Raw genomic sequence first — 19,885 nt, 5'->3', positions numbered from 1 at the left:
GTGAATTTTATGTGTCGACTTGGCTGGGTCAAGCATATTCCAGTGTGTCTGTGAAAATGTTTCTGTATGAGATTAATATTTAAATTGCAGACTTAGTAAAGCAGATTGTGCTTCCTAATGTGGGTGGGCCTCATCTAATCAGTTGAAGGCCTGAATAAAAGAAAAGGGCTGACCCTCCTGCAAGTAATGGAAACTACTCCAGCCTGATGGCCTTGAGCTGGGACTTCAGTTTTTCCTGACTTCAGACCAGAACTGAAACACTGGCTCTCCCTGGGTCCCAAGCCTACCAGCTATTAGACAGGAACTAGTCAGCCTTCATAATCATGTAAGCTAATTCCTTAGAAAAAGTGTATAAATAGGTATGTATACATAGATATAGATACATACAATATGTACATATACATCTTATTTTGTTCTGTTTCTGTGGAGAACCCTGATTAATACAGGCAAAGTCAAGGCCTGTTAGCACTGTTAGTCACCAACTAATTCTTAAACTTTATACTAAAGATAATTGAGAGTAAAACCTTAACAGTTTCGCTAGGTGCTTTTTATAAAAGAAGCTTTAAAAAAACTGTCTTAAAAACTGTAAGCCATGTCACCATTTGAATCCCAAGAATGTCACTTCAATAACATGCACCCATATCAAATGTCTGCTACAATAATTCCTAGCACATTTGGAATTCCATTCTGACCCTGCACGGAACACTTCATGTACTTAACAACTCACTAAGCCTTGAGGGAGGTACTACTGTTTTCCAGGCTTTACTGGGGAGGACATAGGAGAAGCAACCAAGAAATGAAACAACCAAGAAACCAACCACACCTCTGTTGAGGGCATGATCCATAGGCTCCTGCATTAGAGAGGCTCATAGAGACTCCAAAGGAAACAGAGGAAATCAACCAGCAAACTTATGAAAAGACTAGGTTCTAAGCCAGAGAGGTATCTTTAGATACTTCAGCCTATTACTACTAACAATTGTTTTGCCTTTACCAAAATGAAAACATGTTTCTTGTCTCAGAGAATCCTTAGTTGTCATTTTTTTTTCCTATTTTAAATTTAAATTTGAATTATAAGCTGTAGGACCCCAGTGATTCTAAACTCAATTACTTTTTGCTCCCTTACCTCCGTCTTTGGTATATATCATGGTAAAAAAATAAATTAAACATATAAAATAGAAGCAATGAAATAAAATTAAAATTAGACCGTTATGCTTTATGCTAGATTTTAGGGAAGTTTGTTTTTTTGTGTTTTTACAGTTAATGAAACATTTCTTAATAAAATTAAGCCACATAGGCAATCTCAGCAGGAAGAGGTAACCTAAAATGACAGAGAATAATAGTTTCAGTTATTGCATGAATAAACTTGAAAACAAAAGTTTTCAAGTAAAACTTAAAAGTTTGAGCTCCTCCTTGTGGTAGTACATAAGCGCTGAACTCAAATCCTTGGTTCTTGGTTCAGGAAAAGCAGAGATAATGTCTTAGTGCGCCAGGAGAGAAAATCCATTTTTTTTTCTTTTCAAAAAAGAAAAAAAAACAAGAAAATCCTGAAAAAATGGTTTCAGAATATGCAAAAGATTATTTTAAGAACTTCTAATACCAGAAATATCATATTGCACACTGATGTCCCTAGGACAGCATCCTGCCGACAGATGGAATATGTTTGTGTGTGTGTTAATTTGTGCTAATTACTAATGTTTAAAATATTTTGATATGGGGAGTTCCCGTCGTGGCGCAGTGGTTAACGAATCCGACTAGGAACCATGAGGTTGCGGGTTCGGTCCCTGCCCTTGCTCAGTGGGTTAACGATCCGGCGTTGCCGTGAGCTGTGGTGTAGGTTGCAGACGCGGCTCGGATCCCGCGTTGCTGTGGCTCTGGCGTAGGCCGGTGGCTACAGCTCCGATTCAACCCCTAGCCTGGGAATCTCCATATGCCGCGGGAGCGGCCTAAGAAATAGCAACAACAACAACAACAAAAAGACAAAAGACAAAAAAATAAAAAAATAAAATAAAATAAATAAAATATTTTGATATGGGAGTTCCCATCATGGCCCAGTGGAAATAAATCTGACTAGGAATCGTGAGGTTGAGGGCTCAATCCCTGGCCTCGCTCAGTGGGCTAAGGATCTGGCATTGCCCGTGAGCTGTGGTGTAGGTCTCAGATGCAGCTCGGATCTGGCATTGCTGTGCCTCTGGCATAGGCCAGCAGCTACAGCTCCAATTAGACCCCTAGCCTGGGAACCTCCCTATACCACAGGTGCAGCCCTTTAAAAAAGAAAAAAGACAAAAAAAAAATTTTGATATGTGCAGAAAAGTCCAGGTTTTCCAGCTTCTCTTTAAAAATCCGAAGAGCTGGGAGCCTGAGATCTGCAACAATTTGCTAGAACTAAGTAGTTCACACTCCCTAAATATAGAACAAATCTCTTCATTTCACCAAGGTCCCACTAGATAACTTCACTTACAGTGTTGCTCTCTTGGCCACTGCTAGCCTCTGGGTTTGCAATCCCCATTAAGACAAAAGTGTACAGTAAAAAGACTCCAGCAGCGATGAGCAATCCCAAAAGAGCATAAAACTCCCAATAAAAGACCCTTCGGCTTCACAGCTTTGTCATAGCCTGGCTGGATCACCTTGGGAAAAAGCAGTCTGTATCTTTTAGCCTCTATATTTTCATCATTTCTTATGCTCATCTAATAATACTGGGGCTTTATTTTTACTAAACAGAGTGGTTTGTAAAGCAGGTATGGATTATACCCTACCACAAGATTTTTTAAGTGACGTCTGTTTCTTTAAAACAGGCAAATTATGGTCAAAGTCCCAACTATCTAATTCACGGTATTTTAAACACTTTTTATAGCCCCCTCTCACTTCCCAAGGGGCCTTAAATAATCAATAAATAAATAACATAAAAAAGCACATTCTCATCAGTTATGTCTCAGCTCCAATGTCACCTTCTCAGACAAGCTTCCCTGACTACCTTGCTACAAAGCAGACCTCCAGCCACCACTCTGCACATTTGCCTTATTTTACCTTTTTCTTAGCCATTACCAGAAGTCGCATTGAAACCAAGGATAATACGTCAATCTGTTTCACTTACCTTCACTAGTCCAGGTCCTTGGAAGACTGGCGTCCTCCAAGGGTCACGTAGCCTAAAGAAGGTTCACCCAGAGCTGTTTCCCAGAAGCTGAGCGAGTTGGAGCTGAGCTGGTTAAGACCTGATGGGATCACCCACCGTTCAACTGGGCATGCACCTCCCACATTTCACCCTGCAGAGGCCTGTAGCCTAGTTATGCCTGCGGACAACGTTGATTCCACACCTGTTTCCAATCACCTCTCCCCATGCTCCCACATCTCAGCCTGACCTGCTGCTTTATTCTTTATCCTGTAAGTATACCTTGAGCCCCTGTCCTTCTGGGAGGTGGGTTTGACATGTATTCTCCACCTTCTCGTTTGGCTGCCTGGCGAATAAACCCTCTCTTCTGCAAACCTACGTGTCTCCGTGTTTTGGGTTGCCCTGCATCAGGCAAAATGAACCTGGTTCGGTAATATTGTTGTTGTTTTATGTTTACTCCTTCACTTAGTTCATCTGTTTGCTTTTGTAATGGTTTCTTGTGTTTCTTCCTTAAGGAAGGAGATCCCTTCAGGGCTGTGTTCTAGAACCTAGGAGAGTGCCTGATACTAACTACCCACAAAGGTTGAGTAGTATTTACCAAACTATACTGAAGATTGGCTGGTTCTACATAGAGTGTTTTGGCCTCATGTGTTCTCTCCAGGGAGATTAGAAGGGGAAGGAGTAAGAGTGCGGAAAGTCCAGCTGATGTGATCAAGGAAGACCAAGAGCCATCAGTCACAATCACAGAGGTCAGGATTGACCTTGCTAGCCTAAAAACTAGCAGGTAGGGATCACTTCTTAGCAGTCAGTCTGACCCTGAACCTGCAAGATTCCTCCATAAAGGGCTTATTGGATTCACTTGAAATCACTCGGTAAAACTTGTGATGGCCAAAGTTGTTAACACTTATTTTTCATAGTTTTTTGGACCAGGTTCTAAACTTTAAAATGAATTTAAAAATTAAATAACTTGGAAAATCAGGAAGAGAGCTAGTGTCTTCATCCATAGGGCCAAATCCTTTTTTACTAATATTTCATAATATATCACAACTCAGCATGCATATCAATAATAGCCAATCAAAAGCCATGTGACCCAGGTGTTTAAGAAAAATTAACCACAAGTGCTTGTTGTAAAGTAATAATTTTTTATATATAAGCTCAGGAAATGGTATGACTTAGCATTCAACTTCATCATGAACTGAAGAATATGATCCCTGTTTCCCAGAAAAGGAAACTGTGATCCCCATTTGTACTCCCCTGGTTATAAAGCACTAGAAAAGGGAACACAAATATGACAGTGTATGTTTGTCAACTCTTCTTTCCTCCCTCCTCCCTGTAACCCCAAACAACCTGGACAAGGTACCATGAGCATGCTGCCTTCTCTTTGACCTGGCATGTCACTACTTTTAAGAAACTTTGATGTTTAAAAGGTTATTATTGCTGTTTATATGAAAAAAACTTCCCCAGACTTTACCAGCCTTAGGTCCATTAAGACCTTAGTAACATTAAGATCCCAAGTGTTGTGGCACCACATTTGGGGATGTAAACATTAATACCCTACAAAGGGACACCTGTTTGTCATCCACAGTCTATGAACTGATTGATGAGGCTCATCAATTGTGAAGCTTGCTCTGGACTCTTATTTTGCTCCTCTGGTCCTTCAAACCAATACCTGAGAAGTGCCTGTCGTGGACAGCTGCCTTGAGGACACCAGAATCCTTTTAAGTGGGCCATCTCTCTATGATCCCCAAGCTGCCAGTTGATGGTGGTGCCACAGCCATGTCATGCTCCATGCACAGTGAGCAGAATATCTCTCGCTTCCCTTCTATGTGTGAGGCATGTTCCCCTACCACCAACAGAGCATCGTATGTACCCACTATCCCAGAATCCTCCCCCCAACTGGCCCCATCCAATTCTATCTGTAGTCTCTCTCTCCTTTGGACTCTAATATATTCCCATTCCTTTCCCCAACTACCTCAAAGGCAGTATCCTCCCCACCCTCATGTATATCAACTGCTGCAATCAAATGAGCTACCAACTCTGTCAGCTTATCAGAAATGTCCTAGTGTTGCGAGACATGTTTTTATAATATTTTCTTAGCCTCTTTGCTGAAAACTCCATCTTGTCCTTCCTTACTTTGTCCGGTCTTCCTGCTTGAGAAACAGTCAAGGTGATGGTAAATGATTTAAGCTTAAGAACAAAGGCATGGATTATTCACGGGGTCAGCTGAATGAGGACATAATACATTGGTCTAGGCACCCCAGACCTGTGCGGATTGGCACGCCATTTGCACAAGCATGATATGTCCTCTAAAGAATAAGAGAAAGAGGAACCTCATGGCCAAGTGGTTTATGAGTGGTCGTTAGCAGAATATGCATTAGCAAAGAGAACTAAGGTGCAAACCTAGGCACACAGGGTTGCCACAAATAGGCATGCTGTTTGCAGAAGCACAGTGAGGATTCTCTGAAATGCTATGCATAGATAGCTAACTCAAATGCTAATGATTCTTAAATGCCTAAGTTTAGAGTAAAAGTTTAACCATCTACCAGCTAAAAGAACTTATAAAATAATAAAAAAAAAAACCCTATATCCTGCACCCCCTTTTCACTTGATGTAATCCTCAAGACCACAATAAAAGCAGTGTGGTTTCCTGAGGCAGGGCTCTTGGTCCCTGAGATCTTGAGTCCCCCGGTTCCCACCTTTACTTAAGATAAATGTCTCTGTGTCTTGTTTTATGTTAACTTTTTTTCCTTAAGTTCCGCAGTACCCGTTCTTCAGCCCCATCCTGCTGAGCTGGTCTCGGCATCCTAGAAGTTCTGAAACCCAGTTCTGTACAACTTAAAAATTTCACTAAAAGTTATTCCATAAACTCAGTTTTTAGAGCAACACTGTATAATAGAAATTAACAGAGCCACATGCATGCTACATGTCCTTCAAATTTCCTAGTAGCCACATTAAAGAAACAAAAAGAAACTAGTGAAATCAATTTTAGTAATTTATTTTATTTAACCAAAAACAAAAAATCTTTCAAACAATCAAAATGAAAACAAAATTAAGGAGGCATTTTACATTAGTTTTTCCTACAGTCTTAGAAATCAGTGTGCATTTCATATTGTACAACAGAAACCATAAAGTTAGAACTTGCCCTCTGAAGGGAAGTTTTGTCTGGATATATGCCCAGGAGGGCGATTGCTCGATCATATGATAGTTCCACAGTGGTTGTACCAATGTACATTCCCAGCAACAGTATGGGAAGGCTCCTTTTCCTCCACACCCTCTCCAGCATTTGTTATTTGTAGACTTAATGATAGCCATTTTCACCAGTGTGAAGTGGCACTTCGTTTCAATTTTGATTTTCATTTCTCTAATAATTAGTGATGTCGAGCATTTTTTCATGTGCCCACAGGTCATCTATGTGTCTTAGAGAAATGTCTGTTTAGGTCTTTTGCCCATTTTCTGATTGGGTTGTTTGTTTTTGTTGTTGTTGAGTTTTAAGAGTTGCTAGTATATTTTGGAAATTAAGCCCTTGTCAGTTGCATCATTTGCAATTATCTTCTCCCATTCCATAGGTTTTTTTCATTCTTTTTATAGCTTCCATTGCTGTGAAAATGTTTGTATGTTTGATTAAGTCCCATTTGTTGATTTTTGTTTTTATTTCTATTGCCTTGGGAGACTGACCTAAATTTTATGGTTTATGTCCGAGAATATTTTGCCTATGTTCTCTTCTAGTTTTATGGAGTCTTGTCTTATGTTTAAGTCTTTAAGCCATTTTGAACTTATTTTTGTGCATGGTGTGAGGGTGTGTTCTAGTTTCATTGATTTACATGCAGCTGTCCAGTTATCCTAGCACCACTTGAGGAAAAGATTGTCTTTTTCCCATTTTATAATTCTTGTCTTCTTTATTGAAGATTAATTGACCATAAGTGTCTGGGTTTATTTCTGTACTCTCTATTCTGTTCCATTGGTCCATTTGTCTGTTTTTGTACCAGTATGACAACATCTTAATCAGCATAGTTTTATAATATCATCTTAAGTCTGGGAGAGTTATACCTCCTGCTTGCTTTTTCCCCTCAGGATTGTTGCGGTAATTCTGGATCTTTTATGTTTCCATAGAGATTTTTGGATTATTTGTTCTGATTCCATGAAAAATGTTATGGGTAATTTGATAGGGATCATATTAAATCTGTAAATTGCTTTGGGGAGTATAGCCATTCTAACAATTCATCCTATCCAGGAGCATGGGGTATCTTTCCATTTCTTTAAATCCTCTTTATTTGCTAGATTAATGTTTTATAGTTCTCAGCTTATAAGTCAATTTCACCTCCTTGGTCAGGTTTATTCCTAGGTATTTTATTTTTGGGGTGTGTGATTTTAAAAGGTACATTTTTAATATTCATTTTCTAATATTTGTTTTTATTATGCAGAAATGCAACTAATTTCTGAATGTTAATCTTATATCCTGATATTTTTCTGAATTCACTGATCAGTTTGAGTAGTTTTATATGGAGTCCATAGGGTTTTCTTTTTTTTTTTTTTGCCTTTTCTTGGGCCGCTCCCGCGGCATATGGAGGTTCCCAAGCTAGGGGTCTAATTGGAGCTATAGCTGCCAGCCTATACCAGAGCCACAGCAACGCAGGATCCAAGCCGCGTCTGCAACCTACACCACAGCTTATGGCAACGCCGGATCGTTAACCCACTGAGCAAGGGCAGGGACCAAACCCACAACCTCATGGTTCCTAGTCAGATTCATTAACCACTGCACCACGACGGGAACTCCCACACAGGGTTTTCCATACATAGTATCATGGGATCTCATATAGTGACACTTTTACCTCTTCTCTTCCAAAAAAAAAAAAAAAAAAAATTCTTTCTTTTTGTCTGATTGCTGTGGCTAAGACTTCCAATATTATGTTGAATAAAAGTGGTGAGAGTGGACATCCTTGTCCTGCTCCAGATTTTAACAGGAAGGCTCTTAGCTTTTCTACATTGAGTATTATATTGGTTGTGGGTTTGTCATAAATGGCTTTTATTATGTTGAGATATGATTCCTCTATATCCACTTTAGTAAGAGTTTTTATCATGAATGAATGTTGGATTTTGTTAAATGCTTTGTCTGCAGCTATTGAGATAATCATGTGGTTTTCACTTTTCTTTTGTTAATGTGGTGTATTAGAAAATTGATTGATTTGCATATTTCACACCATCCTTGTGAATTTGGGATGAATCCCAAGGGAAACATACAGTGCTCCGCCGAAGGGCATTCCATAGTGGCAACCCCTGAAGTGAATGGGGCCATTTGTGGTGCCTGGTCACAGGACCCTTAGTGTTGGTGGGTTGTGCCCACATTTGGAGACTGAGGTGGCTGTGGCAGTTGGCACCCACTCAGCTGCTCATACAAGAGGCACTCCACCCCGAGAGCCAGCAAGTGCACTGAGAAAGAAGTAAAGGTGGTGCTGCCCTTCCTTCTCTGGCACTCCCCAACAATGTCACCTTGCTTTTCCGGCAGGCCCAGGCCTCCTCCCACACTCCCTCAGCTGTGGCCCACCACTCCCCAGTTACCCTAGTCCTCTCCTCAGAACGGACCTCCATAGCCCATCTCAGCCCCTGCCCAAGTGTCTCAGATTGAGGTGCACCAGATGGTGGTACTGATCACCTGGGCAGTTCTCCCTCTGCATTACCCTACTCTGTCCAGCTGCCGTGCTTTACTCCAAGCTGTGGCTGATCTCCATCCTGGCTGATCTCCCCGTCCACTAAATGCCCTCCCAGAATGCGGATTCCATTCCTCTTACACACCTCCCTCTCAGGAATGCTGCTCTCATCCTGATTCCTTTTTTTCTTCTTCTCTCTCTTTTTCCCCTTTTGTTCTACCCAGTTATGATGAGTGTTTCTTGCTCTTTTTGGAAGTCTGAAGTCTTCTGTGAGCATTCAGTAGCTGTTCAGTGTGAATCGTTACATAGAGATGGGTATTCTGGTTGTTGTTTTTTTTATGTGTTTGTGGGAGAAGGCAAGTGCCATGTCCACTCCTCCAAAACTTTGATCCTGCTCTAGCACTTACTCTTAAAAATGGATTTGGTGATGAGGAAGTAATCAATGAACCTAATCAGTTACTCTCAGGTGATTTACGGAGAGTTATGATTTTAGAGTTTTACAAGGAGCATGAGTATTCTAATCCAATTTAAGAAGGTACTTTCTCCTTAATATTCTTGGTGAAGTCTTCAGCTGGTCAGTCCAGGATTTTAGAACCTAAATAAACTTCTGAATTTAAGTTGGATACATTTGGGTGCCATGATCTACTTAACACAGTCAATTACTAATCTGCTACATTGTGGAATAGTCTATGACTTCACTTGGATTTATGGGATTTCTATTATTTTACATATGATGCAAAATGAGTAATCCAGAAAGGATTTGATTGGTAGCCCACCAGCAATAAGATGCCAAGGTTATGCATCCAGGCTTTTCTTTCGAAGTGATATTACCCTGAGAAATATGACTCTCATCAACAGAAGCAACCCAGAAATTAAAGTTCTATAAAAACATCAAGGACTCTACCTAAAATCCTTTGATTTGGAGAAATAATGTTGAGCCAGTTACTTTTAATAACAAAATCAAAACATAAATAACTAACGTAAGTAACTTTGACCAAAGTTTTAGTAAATCAAATAACATAGGAAAAAAGTTTCCCATGTGGCACTTGTATTGGTCATCATAAGTAAATGATACTTAAGTTGATGTAGCATGTGAAATTTGAGTTTCCAAAAAAAAGGATTTTAAATATTTTCCTTAAACTTGAGTTTCAAACGTCTAAAAAAAGAATGAGAGTTCCTGAAAAGAGCTTTTATACAGCCATAAACAAACAGTATCAAGAGAAAACATAGTGACATTTAAGGCTAATTATTATGAAAGTAATAAATGAGTAATATAAAATGAAAAGTAATAAAGAGTAATATAGTTCTATCAATAAATCAGCCAAAACTGTCATTGATTTAAAAGTCTACACTAGAAAATTAATGTTTTTACATAAAATTTGTTTTGAAAAGACCCAAATTTAAAGTTAACATTCAATCTTTAAATAACCTAAATGTACAACGGTAGAATAATTATGCTGTATTAATATGAAAAAATATTTTGTAAGCATTTAAAAATACCCTGAAGTAATTTTTATGACATGGGAAAATGTTAAATAAGAAAGTATAATAAGAACTAAGTATATCTTATGATGCAAAATATTTTATTGAGTCTGAGTGTGTGACTATGAAAAGAAAAAAAAAGTACAAAAATGTTAACAGAGGTTATTCTGGGTGGTGAAATTATGAAGTCCTTTTGTTTTTTTTATTCTATTATAAATTTCTAAGTTTGGCATAATGAACATGTACTTCTATTACAAGCTTTTAAATAACCAAGGATTTGTATGAAAACTTTTTTGTGTGTATAAAGATGATATGTGTTATATAATATCTAAGTTCCTAGAAGAGGTCAAGTATTTCATGTACATATTTTTCCATTATTCACAAGACCCATCTTGGTAAAGGCAGCTGGATCATCCAAGGTAATCCATTACAAGAGAACTTTAAGAAAAAGAATCTCGTACACACGCTTGAGAAGTCCTGTCACCATCATATAATGCTGTTTCCTTCTTGCAGGAAGTAGATGCAGATAAGGGCTATGACTACATTTTATTTAAAAAAATATCCTTAGGTCTCAATGTGTTTTCTAAAAAATCCAACTGAGAGCTGAGAACATCTGTCCATCCCATTCTTAAGACTCTTGTTTTTTGAAGCCTGTTTACATATTCATTTGGTATATATTTCTTTTTTCTTTCTTTCTTTTTATGGACACACCCACAGTATATGAAAGTTCCTGGGTTAGAGGTTGCATTGGACCTACAGCTGCCAACCTACACCACAGCCACAGCAATGCCACATCTGAGCCACATCTGCAACCTACACCACAGCTCAGGGCAACAGTGGATCCTTTAACCCATTGAATGAGGTCAGCGATTGAACCCACATCTTCATGCATACTAGTCGGGTTCTTAACCTGCTGAGCCATAATGGGAACTCCTGGTTCTTTACAAGTTAATTGTGGAAACTTTTTTTTTTCTTTTTTTTTAACTTTTGTAACCCAGACAAGGCAAAAGAAAGTTTTAACTGTTTATTATCTAGGTCTATATTTTTGACTCAAGAGAGACAGTAAAGTCAAGGGACTCTCATCTTACCTTCATTGCATTGGATTCCCCTCTGCTAAAACACTCTCTTGCTTTTTCCCACAGGAAAAAGAGTGGTTTTCCACTCTGAGCTAAATTCCTTTGTTTGCATCCCATTTACTAAGTATATGATAACAATTCTGAGGTCTAAGGTTATTTGCACATCAAAAAAATCCTAATTTGGGAAGAAAGTGAAAAAGGTGAGAATAATATTTGGCTTTTGTTTGACATTGCACTTAATAGAGAATAAGATAAAGTCTCTTTTCTGAATACTGATAGTGTACTATAATATCCGTGTCATTTTGAAGAAAGGGAGAACCTTGCCCTGAGTGGGAAGTTGTCATTAATTCTGTTCAACCCTAAAACAGCTTTGCAAGTTCTAGTACCTAGTATTCTGGAAGACTCTAGAAACCAAGGATATGGCAGGTAGGGCAAAAAGTGGGAGAAAATCAAGAGAGCAACTGATAAGGTTTATAATGTGTGATAAATGTTTGACACAATGTTTGATAAATATTTAGCAAATAGATGAAGAGGTGTTGGCTTCATCAGGTTCCTGGTGGTCACACACTCAGTGTGGTCCCAGTGTTTATTACAAGCCTACCCCCCCACAATTTGCACATTGTGGGAAGAGGCTGGTAAAGCACTGCAACAGTCCAAGTTCCAATCAAGTTAACTGAATTAAAGGCAGGGGTCCAGTCCACAAAGGACAGTGGAGTATCAGGCAGGGAAACTGACACAAAACACCTTCCTATTGACTGATCCACTGAGGAATGAAGATAGCCCTTGGGAACCATCCCTCACCATATATAGTAAGATGGGGGTCACTACTATATTTCTAGACCCAGTCATGACAGACTCTGGCTCTGGTACTTGTAGGGACCCATCAGGATGAGAAAACACAGTTCAGGTCAAAGTTTGTTAATATAAACCTCTTGATATAGTTTAAACTATGTATACATCTCAGAAGCCAAAAGAGATGACTCTCATGTGCTGAAATGTAGTTTTTCAGTTTTTTCAACAACTGAATGGTAAAACCCTTCAAATAAACAAATTAAATTTTCATGTACATACCAGAATTTATTTTTATTCCTCTTACGAAGAATAAAGGTGAAGACTTCTTTTTCTTTGTATTCTAAATTTGTCCCATGGCTCTGATCATTAGATATGGAAGTAATGATACAGGAATAACCATGACAACTGGAGTCCCCTAAGTATCTGAATAGCTGTAAAGCAGATTTGGAAGTGACACTCCTTCTTTCAAATACTTGTCCATGGGGTAGGATGGAAATATTTCTAGCAGCTCTCTGGAGACTGAAAGATCTAATAAAAATTTTTAAAATGTTTAACATCAGTCAGGTGGGCATTTAGGTGCTATAAAAGTCTAACTTATTTTTTAATTTATAGAAAGATCGAAACTTAGCATATTGTTTCTAAATGCTTATACCATGAGCATTTGTTAAAAAAGCACATCGCCTTTAGGAGACGAAGTCCTCGGGGGATAGTTTGTCATCTCTCATCATCTTTCTTGTGAAGTAGATCAAGAGCAAGGGAATGTCATCCACACTGTAAACTTGGTGCCACATATAAACCAATTCTCTAATCATAGTACAGAAATGATCCAAGTAGGGAATAAGCACTAGCTTTATTTGCTCATCTGCATTGTAATCTAATGAGATAATAAACTCAGCATATCAACAGATAATTCCATTTCTTATATCATATAATATTTTCATGCAGATAACAAAAGGTTTTGTTTCACAATTTTACTGCTGTAAGTTAAATTGATTCAATTTAATTAACAAGCATTTATTCAGTGCCTACCTGTGCACAGCACTATTCTAGGCATACAAAAGGGTTAGAAGATATGATCCCTTCTTATAGGGAGCTTATAATCAGGACAGGAAAGATGATTCATGCATATAATAAACCATCTTTATAATTTACAAATTATAGGAAAATCAATAAAATATAGACTCTAAGTTAAAGACACAAGAGTTCAAAGGAAGGCTATCAAGAAGTGTTGTGATTAGGAATGAAGGCTAATAAGGAAAATGTGACCAGAGGAGGTCATCTTGAATTTGGTTTGACTGAAGTTATAAGAACATGAATTGGCAAAAGAACACAGTGCTCTTTCTATGGCCAGGAGAAGACTGAAAAGATGAGAAACTAAAAAAACAGGACAATAAAAATCAGCATGCCAATTGTAGGGAATAGCAGGCAAATTGGGTTAGGTGGTTGGGGAGACACTGAGTTAAGACATATTGAACTCACAAAACAAAGCTGGCTGAGAGCATTGACTGTTACTATTCAAAGTAAATTTAAACTTTAAATAATAATGCTCAAATATATCTATAAACTAAAGCCCCTACCCCCATAAAATATGTTTTCATAACCTTAACAAAAAAGCAAAGAATAAGTATAGAATATCAGAATATAAGCTCAGGAGATACAATGAGGTCATGATGAGACTGTGATGGAATAATAATCACTTATGAAGTCTTTTTTTTTTTTTTTAGCTTATAAAGAGTTGTCTAAAACCCATGTATCTCCTTAAGGTGAGAGACCTGCAACCCAGTGCAGATCAAGCCCCTAATTTACATATGATTTTTCTTCTAAAAAGCCCTTAACGTTTCATACAGAGTCCAGCAGCAAATAAAGAGTTTGAGTACATGTTTGTGGGGACCATGGATGGGGAAAAAGAATGAAAAAGGAAAATGATGTTAATTTCAAAAAAAATGAGTAGATGAATGATTATAAAAATACTTTATGAAGATATTTCTGAACTTAGAAGAAAAAAAGAGGGTGAAATATTCCTGTTCCCTGGCTAAGAAAACTAAGGCAGAATAAATGTATAAAATGAAAGTCCATATAAGTAAAAGGTTATAAGTAAGCCAGTTACCTGTACTGCTGCATCACACACACATAATTTGTTGAAGAAAATGTCAGGGGACTGGCTCAGGGGAGAAAGTGGTAGTGCGGGAACAAATGCTTAATTCAGAATAAGGTAAAGGACCTTCCTTCATAACTAGGACAGGTGATGTCTTGATTGACCACCGAATAACCTTGATAATCCATCAGGTTTAGAACAGAGAAATAGCAACTCCACATGTTTGTTTTCAGGGCCTTCACATAAATTACTGGTTTCAAACAGCACGATGAGGAGTACTTCTGGGCCTCCAGGATATCTGTGACTGTTACTGGCTGCCAGCAGCTGCAGCTGTTCAAAAAAAAGTAAAATTGAAATAAATGAATAAATAGGGAGAGAGAGAGACAGATGGACAGACAGATGGAGAAAGAAGATGAAGAAGTAAATGAAAATTGAGCCTTAAGAGTGCCTAAGGGTTTTGCTTGAGGTGATCTGAAATCTCTATCTTCCAAATGTGCTTCATGGTGCCATAATACTTAAAGTTTTTATATTCCAAACTTTTGTTATCTCTTATTTTACAAAATCCTCACAAATTCTAAAGACAGGAGGAAAAATTTCTGCTTATTACTGTTTATGTAATTAATATAGAAATTTATTCCTGGAGTTTCTGTCATGGCTCAGTGGTTAACGAATCCGACTAAGAACCATGAGGTTGCGGGTTCGATCCCTGGCCTTGCTCAGTGGGTTAACGATCCAGCATTGCCGTGAGCTGTGGTGTAGGTTGCAGACACAGCTTGGATCCCGTGTTGCTGTGGCTCTGGTGTAGGCCAGTGGCTACAGCTCCGATTAGACCCCTAGCCTGGGAACCTCCATATGCCATGGGAGCGGCCCTAGAAATGGTAAAAAGACAAAAAAACAAAAAGAAAAAGAAAGAAATTTATTCCTTTCAAAGTTTTCCAATGTAAGAATTCCTCATTGTCTAGTATGTGTTCAGTAGATACTTATTGACTATTACATATCGGGTCTTATATTTAAGTCCTAAAGAAGCAACTATAAGTAAGATACAGTCTCTGCCTTCATAAAGATTATATATATCTTTAAACAAATTATGGGAAAATACCAAATAAAAACCATGTGATAACATTATATCATTATTTAAAACAATATTCCTTAACTAGAATTCACATCTTAGAAATCAGAACATTTCATTCACTATTCTAATACTCATCTGCAAATATCAAGTTGTAGTCCCAATCTAAAGCAAATACAAAAGCTCTACAGCAGATATGTGTGACATATGCTTCCAACTATATAATGCCCAGCAGAGACTTACTTCAGCTTTAATGACACACATAGACTGAAAGTGAAAGGATGAAAAAATATTTTATGCAAATGGAAATCAAAAGCGTAGGTAGCTCTATTTCTATCTGACAAAATAGATCTTGAGCCAAAAAGTGTAATAAGAAAGAAGGTAATTATGCAATGGTTGAAGAAGACAAAAATAAATGTCTTTAATAAATGATGAAAATACAAATAGAAAGATATTCCATGTTAATGATTAGAAGAATTAATATTGTGAAAATGTGCATACTTCCCAAAGCAAACTACAGACTCAGTGCAGTCCCTATCAAAATTCCAATGGCATTTTTCATAGCAATAGAAAAAAAAATCCTAGAGTTCATAAAGAACCACAAAATAACCACCAAATAACCAAAGCAATTTTGAGAAAGAAGAACAAAGCTGGAGGCATCACACTTTCTCATTTCTGTTTGCATAAAAACAGACACAAAGATCAATGGAATAGAATAGAGAGCCCAAAAATAAACACACACATATACAGTCAGTTAATTTTTGACAAAGCACCAAGAATATACAGCAAAATGGATAATCTACTCAATAAATGATGCTGGGAAAACTGGATATCCACATGCAAAAGAATGAAACCTTATACCATAAACAAGAATCAACTCAAAAAGATTAAAGACCTGAATATAAGATCTTAATGCATAAAACTCCTAGAAGAAAACAGAGGAAAAAGCCCTTCGCATTGTCCTGGCAGTAATTTTTTTGATTTGACACTGATAGAAAGGGCAGCAAAAGCAAAGAGAAATAAATGGGACTACAATCAACCAAAAAGCTTCTGCACAACAAAGGAAACCATAAATAAAATTAACAGGCAAACTAAAGAATGGAAAGAAATTACAAACCACATATCTAATAAGGGGTTAATATTCCAAAATATACAAGGAACTTATATAACTCAATAGCAAAAAAGATAATAATAATAAAATAAACCAATTTAAAAATGGTCAAAGGATATGAATAGACAGTTTTCCAAAGAAGACAGATGGCCAAAAGGTACACGAAAAGGTGTTCAAAATCATGAGTCATCAGAAAAACACAAATCGAAACCACAGTGAGGTATCACTTCATGAATATTAAAATGTCTAGTATCAAAAAGGCAAGAGATGGCAAATGCTGAAAAAGACAAGGGGAAAAGGGAACCCATGTGTACTGTTTGGAATGTAAGTTAGTTGAGCCACTATTCAAAACAGTATAGAGGGTCTGTAAGAAATTGAGAATAGAACTACCATATAATCCAGCACTCCCACTTCTGAATTGATAGCCAAAGGAAATTAAATAATTTGTATTCCTATGCCAATGCAGCATTACATATATACACACACACAACATAATATTACTCAGCCTTTTTTTTTTTTTTTTTGGCTTTTTAGGGCCACACCTGCAGTATATGGAGGTTCCCAGGCTAGGGGTTAAATCAGGGCTGTAGCTGCTGGTCTATGCCAGAAGCACAGTAATGCTAGATTCAAGCCACATCTGTGACCTACACCCCAGCTAACAGCAATGCCAGATCCTTAACCCACTGAGCAAGGCCAAGGATTGAACCCACAACCTCATGGTTCCCAGTTGGATTCATTTCCACTATGCCACAATGGGAACTCCTTAATGGGGATCTGGCATTGGGAGAAGGAACCCCCAGAGCATTTGGCATTAAGGACCAGTGAGGCTTGTGTATAGGAGCTCCATGGGACTTAGAGAAACAGAGACCTTGTTCTTGAAAGGTACACAAAGGCTTTCATGCGCACTGGGTCTGAGGGAAAAGCAGAGAATTCATAGGAATCTGAATCAGACCTCACTGTGGTTCTTGGAAGATCTCCTGGGAAAACAGGCAGTGACTGTGGCTCATTGTGGGTAAAGGACATTGGAGGCAAAGGTCTTGGGAATAATCAATAGCAAGTGCTCCTCTAGAGGTGGCCATTTTGGAAAAATATGGTCCTACCCATCAGGGCTGAAAAGCCCCAGGCCAAACAATAATCCAGGTGAGAACACAGCCCCACCCATCAGCAAACAGGCTGCCTAAAGACCACCCCCCCAGGCACACAGCCACCTCCAATCTCACACAGAGACAAAGCCCCATCCACCAGAGGGGTAAGACTCAGCTCCATCTACCAATGGGCAGGCACCAGTCCTTCCCATTAGGAAGCCTAAAGCAAGCCCATGTACCAGCTTCAGCCACAAGGGGTGCAGACATCAGAAGCAAGAGGCTACAACTCTAACAGTCTGCAAAAAAAGAACCACACCAAAAATCTCTATAAAATGAAGAGGCAGAGAACTGTGACTCAGACAAGGGAGCAAGAAAAAAAAAAAAAAAAAACAGAAAAACAACAAAGCAATCTGGAGATTACCAACCTCCATGAAAAAGACTTCAGACTGTAGAAAATATGATTCAAGATCTTAGAGATAAATTGGAGGCAATGATTGATGAATTACAAGAAACTTTGTGCAAAGAAATACAAGATTTAAAGATTAAGCAAGCAGAGATGCAAAATACAATAACTGAAATAAAAAATTCATTAGAGGCAACCAACAGCAGAATAGAGGAATCAGAAGAATGAATAGGTGAAGTGGAGGACAGACTAGTGGAAATAACCAATGCAGAACAGAAAAGAGAAAAAAGATTGAAAAGAAATGAAGATAGTCTAAGAGAACTCTGGGACAACATTAAATACACCAACATCCATATTATAGGGGAGCCAGAAGGAGAGGAGAAAGAAAGGGCCAGAGAAAAGAGATAATAGCTGAAAACTTCCCTAGCATGGGAAAGAAATCACTCTCTCAAATCCAGGATACACAACAAGTACCATATAAAATAAACCCAAGGAGGAATACCCCAAGATACATATTAATCAAACTGACCAAAATTAAAGACAAAGAGAAAATACTGAAAGCAGCTAGAGAAAAGAAACAAATAACATACAAGGGAACCCCAATTAGGTTATGGGCAGATTTTTCAGCAGAAACTTTGCAGGCCGGAAGGGAGCGGCATGATATACTTGTGAAGTGGTGAAAAGAGAAAATCTCTAACCAAGATAACTCTATCCAACAAGGCTCTCATTCAGATTGGAAGAAGAAATCAAAAGCTTTACAGACAAGCAAAGGCTAAGAGAATTCAGCACCACTAAACCAGCTTTACAACAAATACTAAAGGAACTTCTCAAGGTGGAAAAGAAAAGGCCACCACTAGAAACAAAAATATTACAAATGACAAGGCTCACCAGTAAAGACATACAAATAGTAAAGGTAGGAAATCATTCACACACAGATATGCTACCAAAATCAGAAATCATGAGAAGAGGAGGTTACAAATGCACAACACTGGAGAGGATTTGCAATTAAGATCAACAACTTAAAACAATCTTGTACATATATAGACCCCTATATAAAAACTTCAGGGCAACTGAAAGCCAAAAATCTACAATTGATACACACACAAATAAGAAAAAGCAATACAAATACAACACTAAAGATAGGCATCAAACCACAAGACAAGAGAAGAAGGGAAGAAAAAAGACCAACAAAAACAAATCCAAAACAGTTAATAAAATGGCAATAAGAACATATATATCAATAATTAATTTTTATATTTCCTTATATATATATATTATTTCTACTCTACAGTATGGAAACCCAGTTACACATACATGTATACATTCTTTTTTCTCACATTATGTGTTCCATCATAACTGACTAGACAGAGTTCCCAGTGCTACACAGAAGGATCCCATTGCTAGTCCATCCTGAAGGCAATATTCTACATCTAATTACCCCAAGTTCCCAGTCAATTCTTTAATTTCTTTGATTAATGTTTTATAGTTCTCAGCATATATGTCCTTTACCTCCTTGGTCAGGTGTATTCCCAGGTATCTGATTTTTTGGGGTGCAATTTTAAAAGGTATTGTATTTTTGTATTCCTTTTTTAATATTTCACTGTTTATATACAGAAATGCGACTGATTTCTGAATGTCAATCTTATATCCTGCTACTTTGCTGAATTTGTTGATCAGTTCAAGTAGTTTTTGGGTTGAGTCCTTAGGGTTTTCTATTTATAGTATCATGTCATCTGCATACAGTGACAGTTTTACCTCTTCTCTTCCTTTTTGGATGCCTTTTATTTCTTTTGTTTGTCTGATGGCTATGGCTAGGACTTCCAGTACTGTGTTGAATAACAGGGGTGAGAGTGGACATCCTTGTCTTGTTCCAGATTTTAGTGGGAAGGCTTTCAGCTTTTCTCCATTGAGTATTATATTTGCTGTGGGTTTGTCATAAATGGCTTTATGTTAAGGTATGTTCCCTCTATACCCACTTTGGTAAGAGTTTTGATTATGAATGAATGTTGGACTTTGTCAAA

At 37.9% G+C, this 19,885-nt stretch overlaps 1 protein-coding gene and 1 long non-coding RNA gene across 8 annotated transcripts in view; both read right to left on the bottom strand.

The window, feature by feature from the left end:
• The window catches only part of LOC110255694, a 40,872-nt gene extending 37,628 nt beyond the window's left edge, over positions 1-3,244 (bottom strand). The window contains exon 1 of the long non-coding RNA XR_002336366.1: positions 3,092-3,244. This is a non-coding gene — a long non-coding RNA (uncharacterized LOC110255694). The remainder of the gene's footprint in view (positions 1-3,091) is intronic.
• The window catches only part of TMC1 (transmembrane channel like 1), a 396,445-nt gene continuing 389,367 nt past the window's right edge, over positions 12,808-19,885 (bottom strand). For all 7 annotated transcript variants that reach the window (XM_021064884.1, XM_021064871.1, XM_021064852.1 and 4 more), the window contains one exon: positions 12,808-14,526. In XM_021064884.1, the coding sequence (XP_020920543.1) occupies positions 14,504-14,526 (23 nt within the window). In that variant the 3' untranslated portion in view covers positions 12,808-14,503. The remainder of the gene's footprint in view (positions 14,527-19,885) is intronic.

Source organism: Sus scrofa, chromosome 1 (genome assembly GCF_000003025.6).
Source record: "Sus scrofa isolate TJ Tabasco breed Duroc chromosome 1, Sscrofa11.1, whole genome shotgun sequence".
Taxonomy (NCBI): domain Eukaryota; kingdom Metazoa; phylum Chordata; class Mammalia; order Artiodactyla; family Suidae; genus Sus; species Sus scrofa.
The sequence above is the reverse complement of the archived record's forward strand: the minus strand, read 5'-3'. Positions and strand labels throughout refer to the sequence as shown.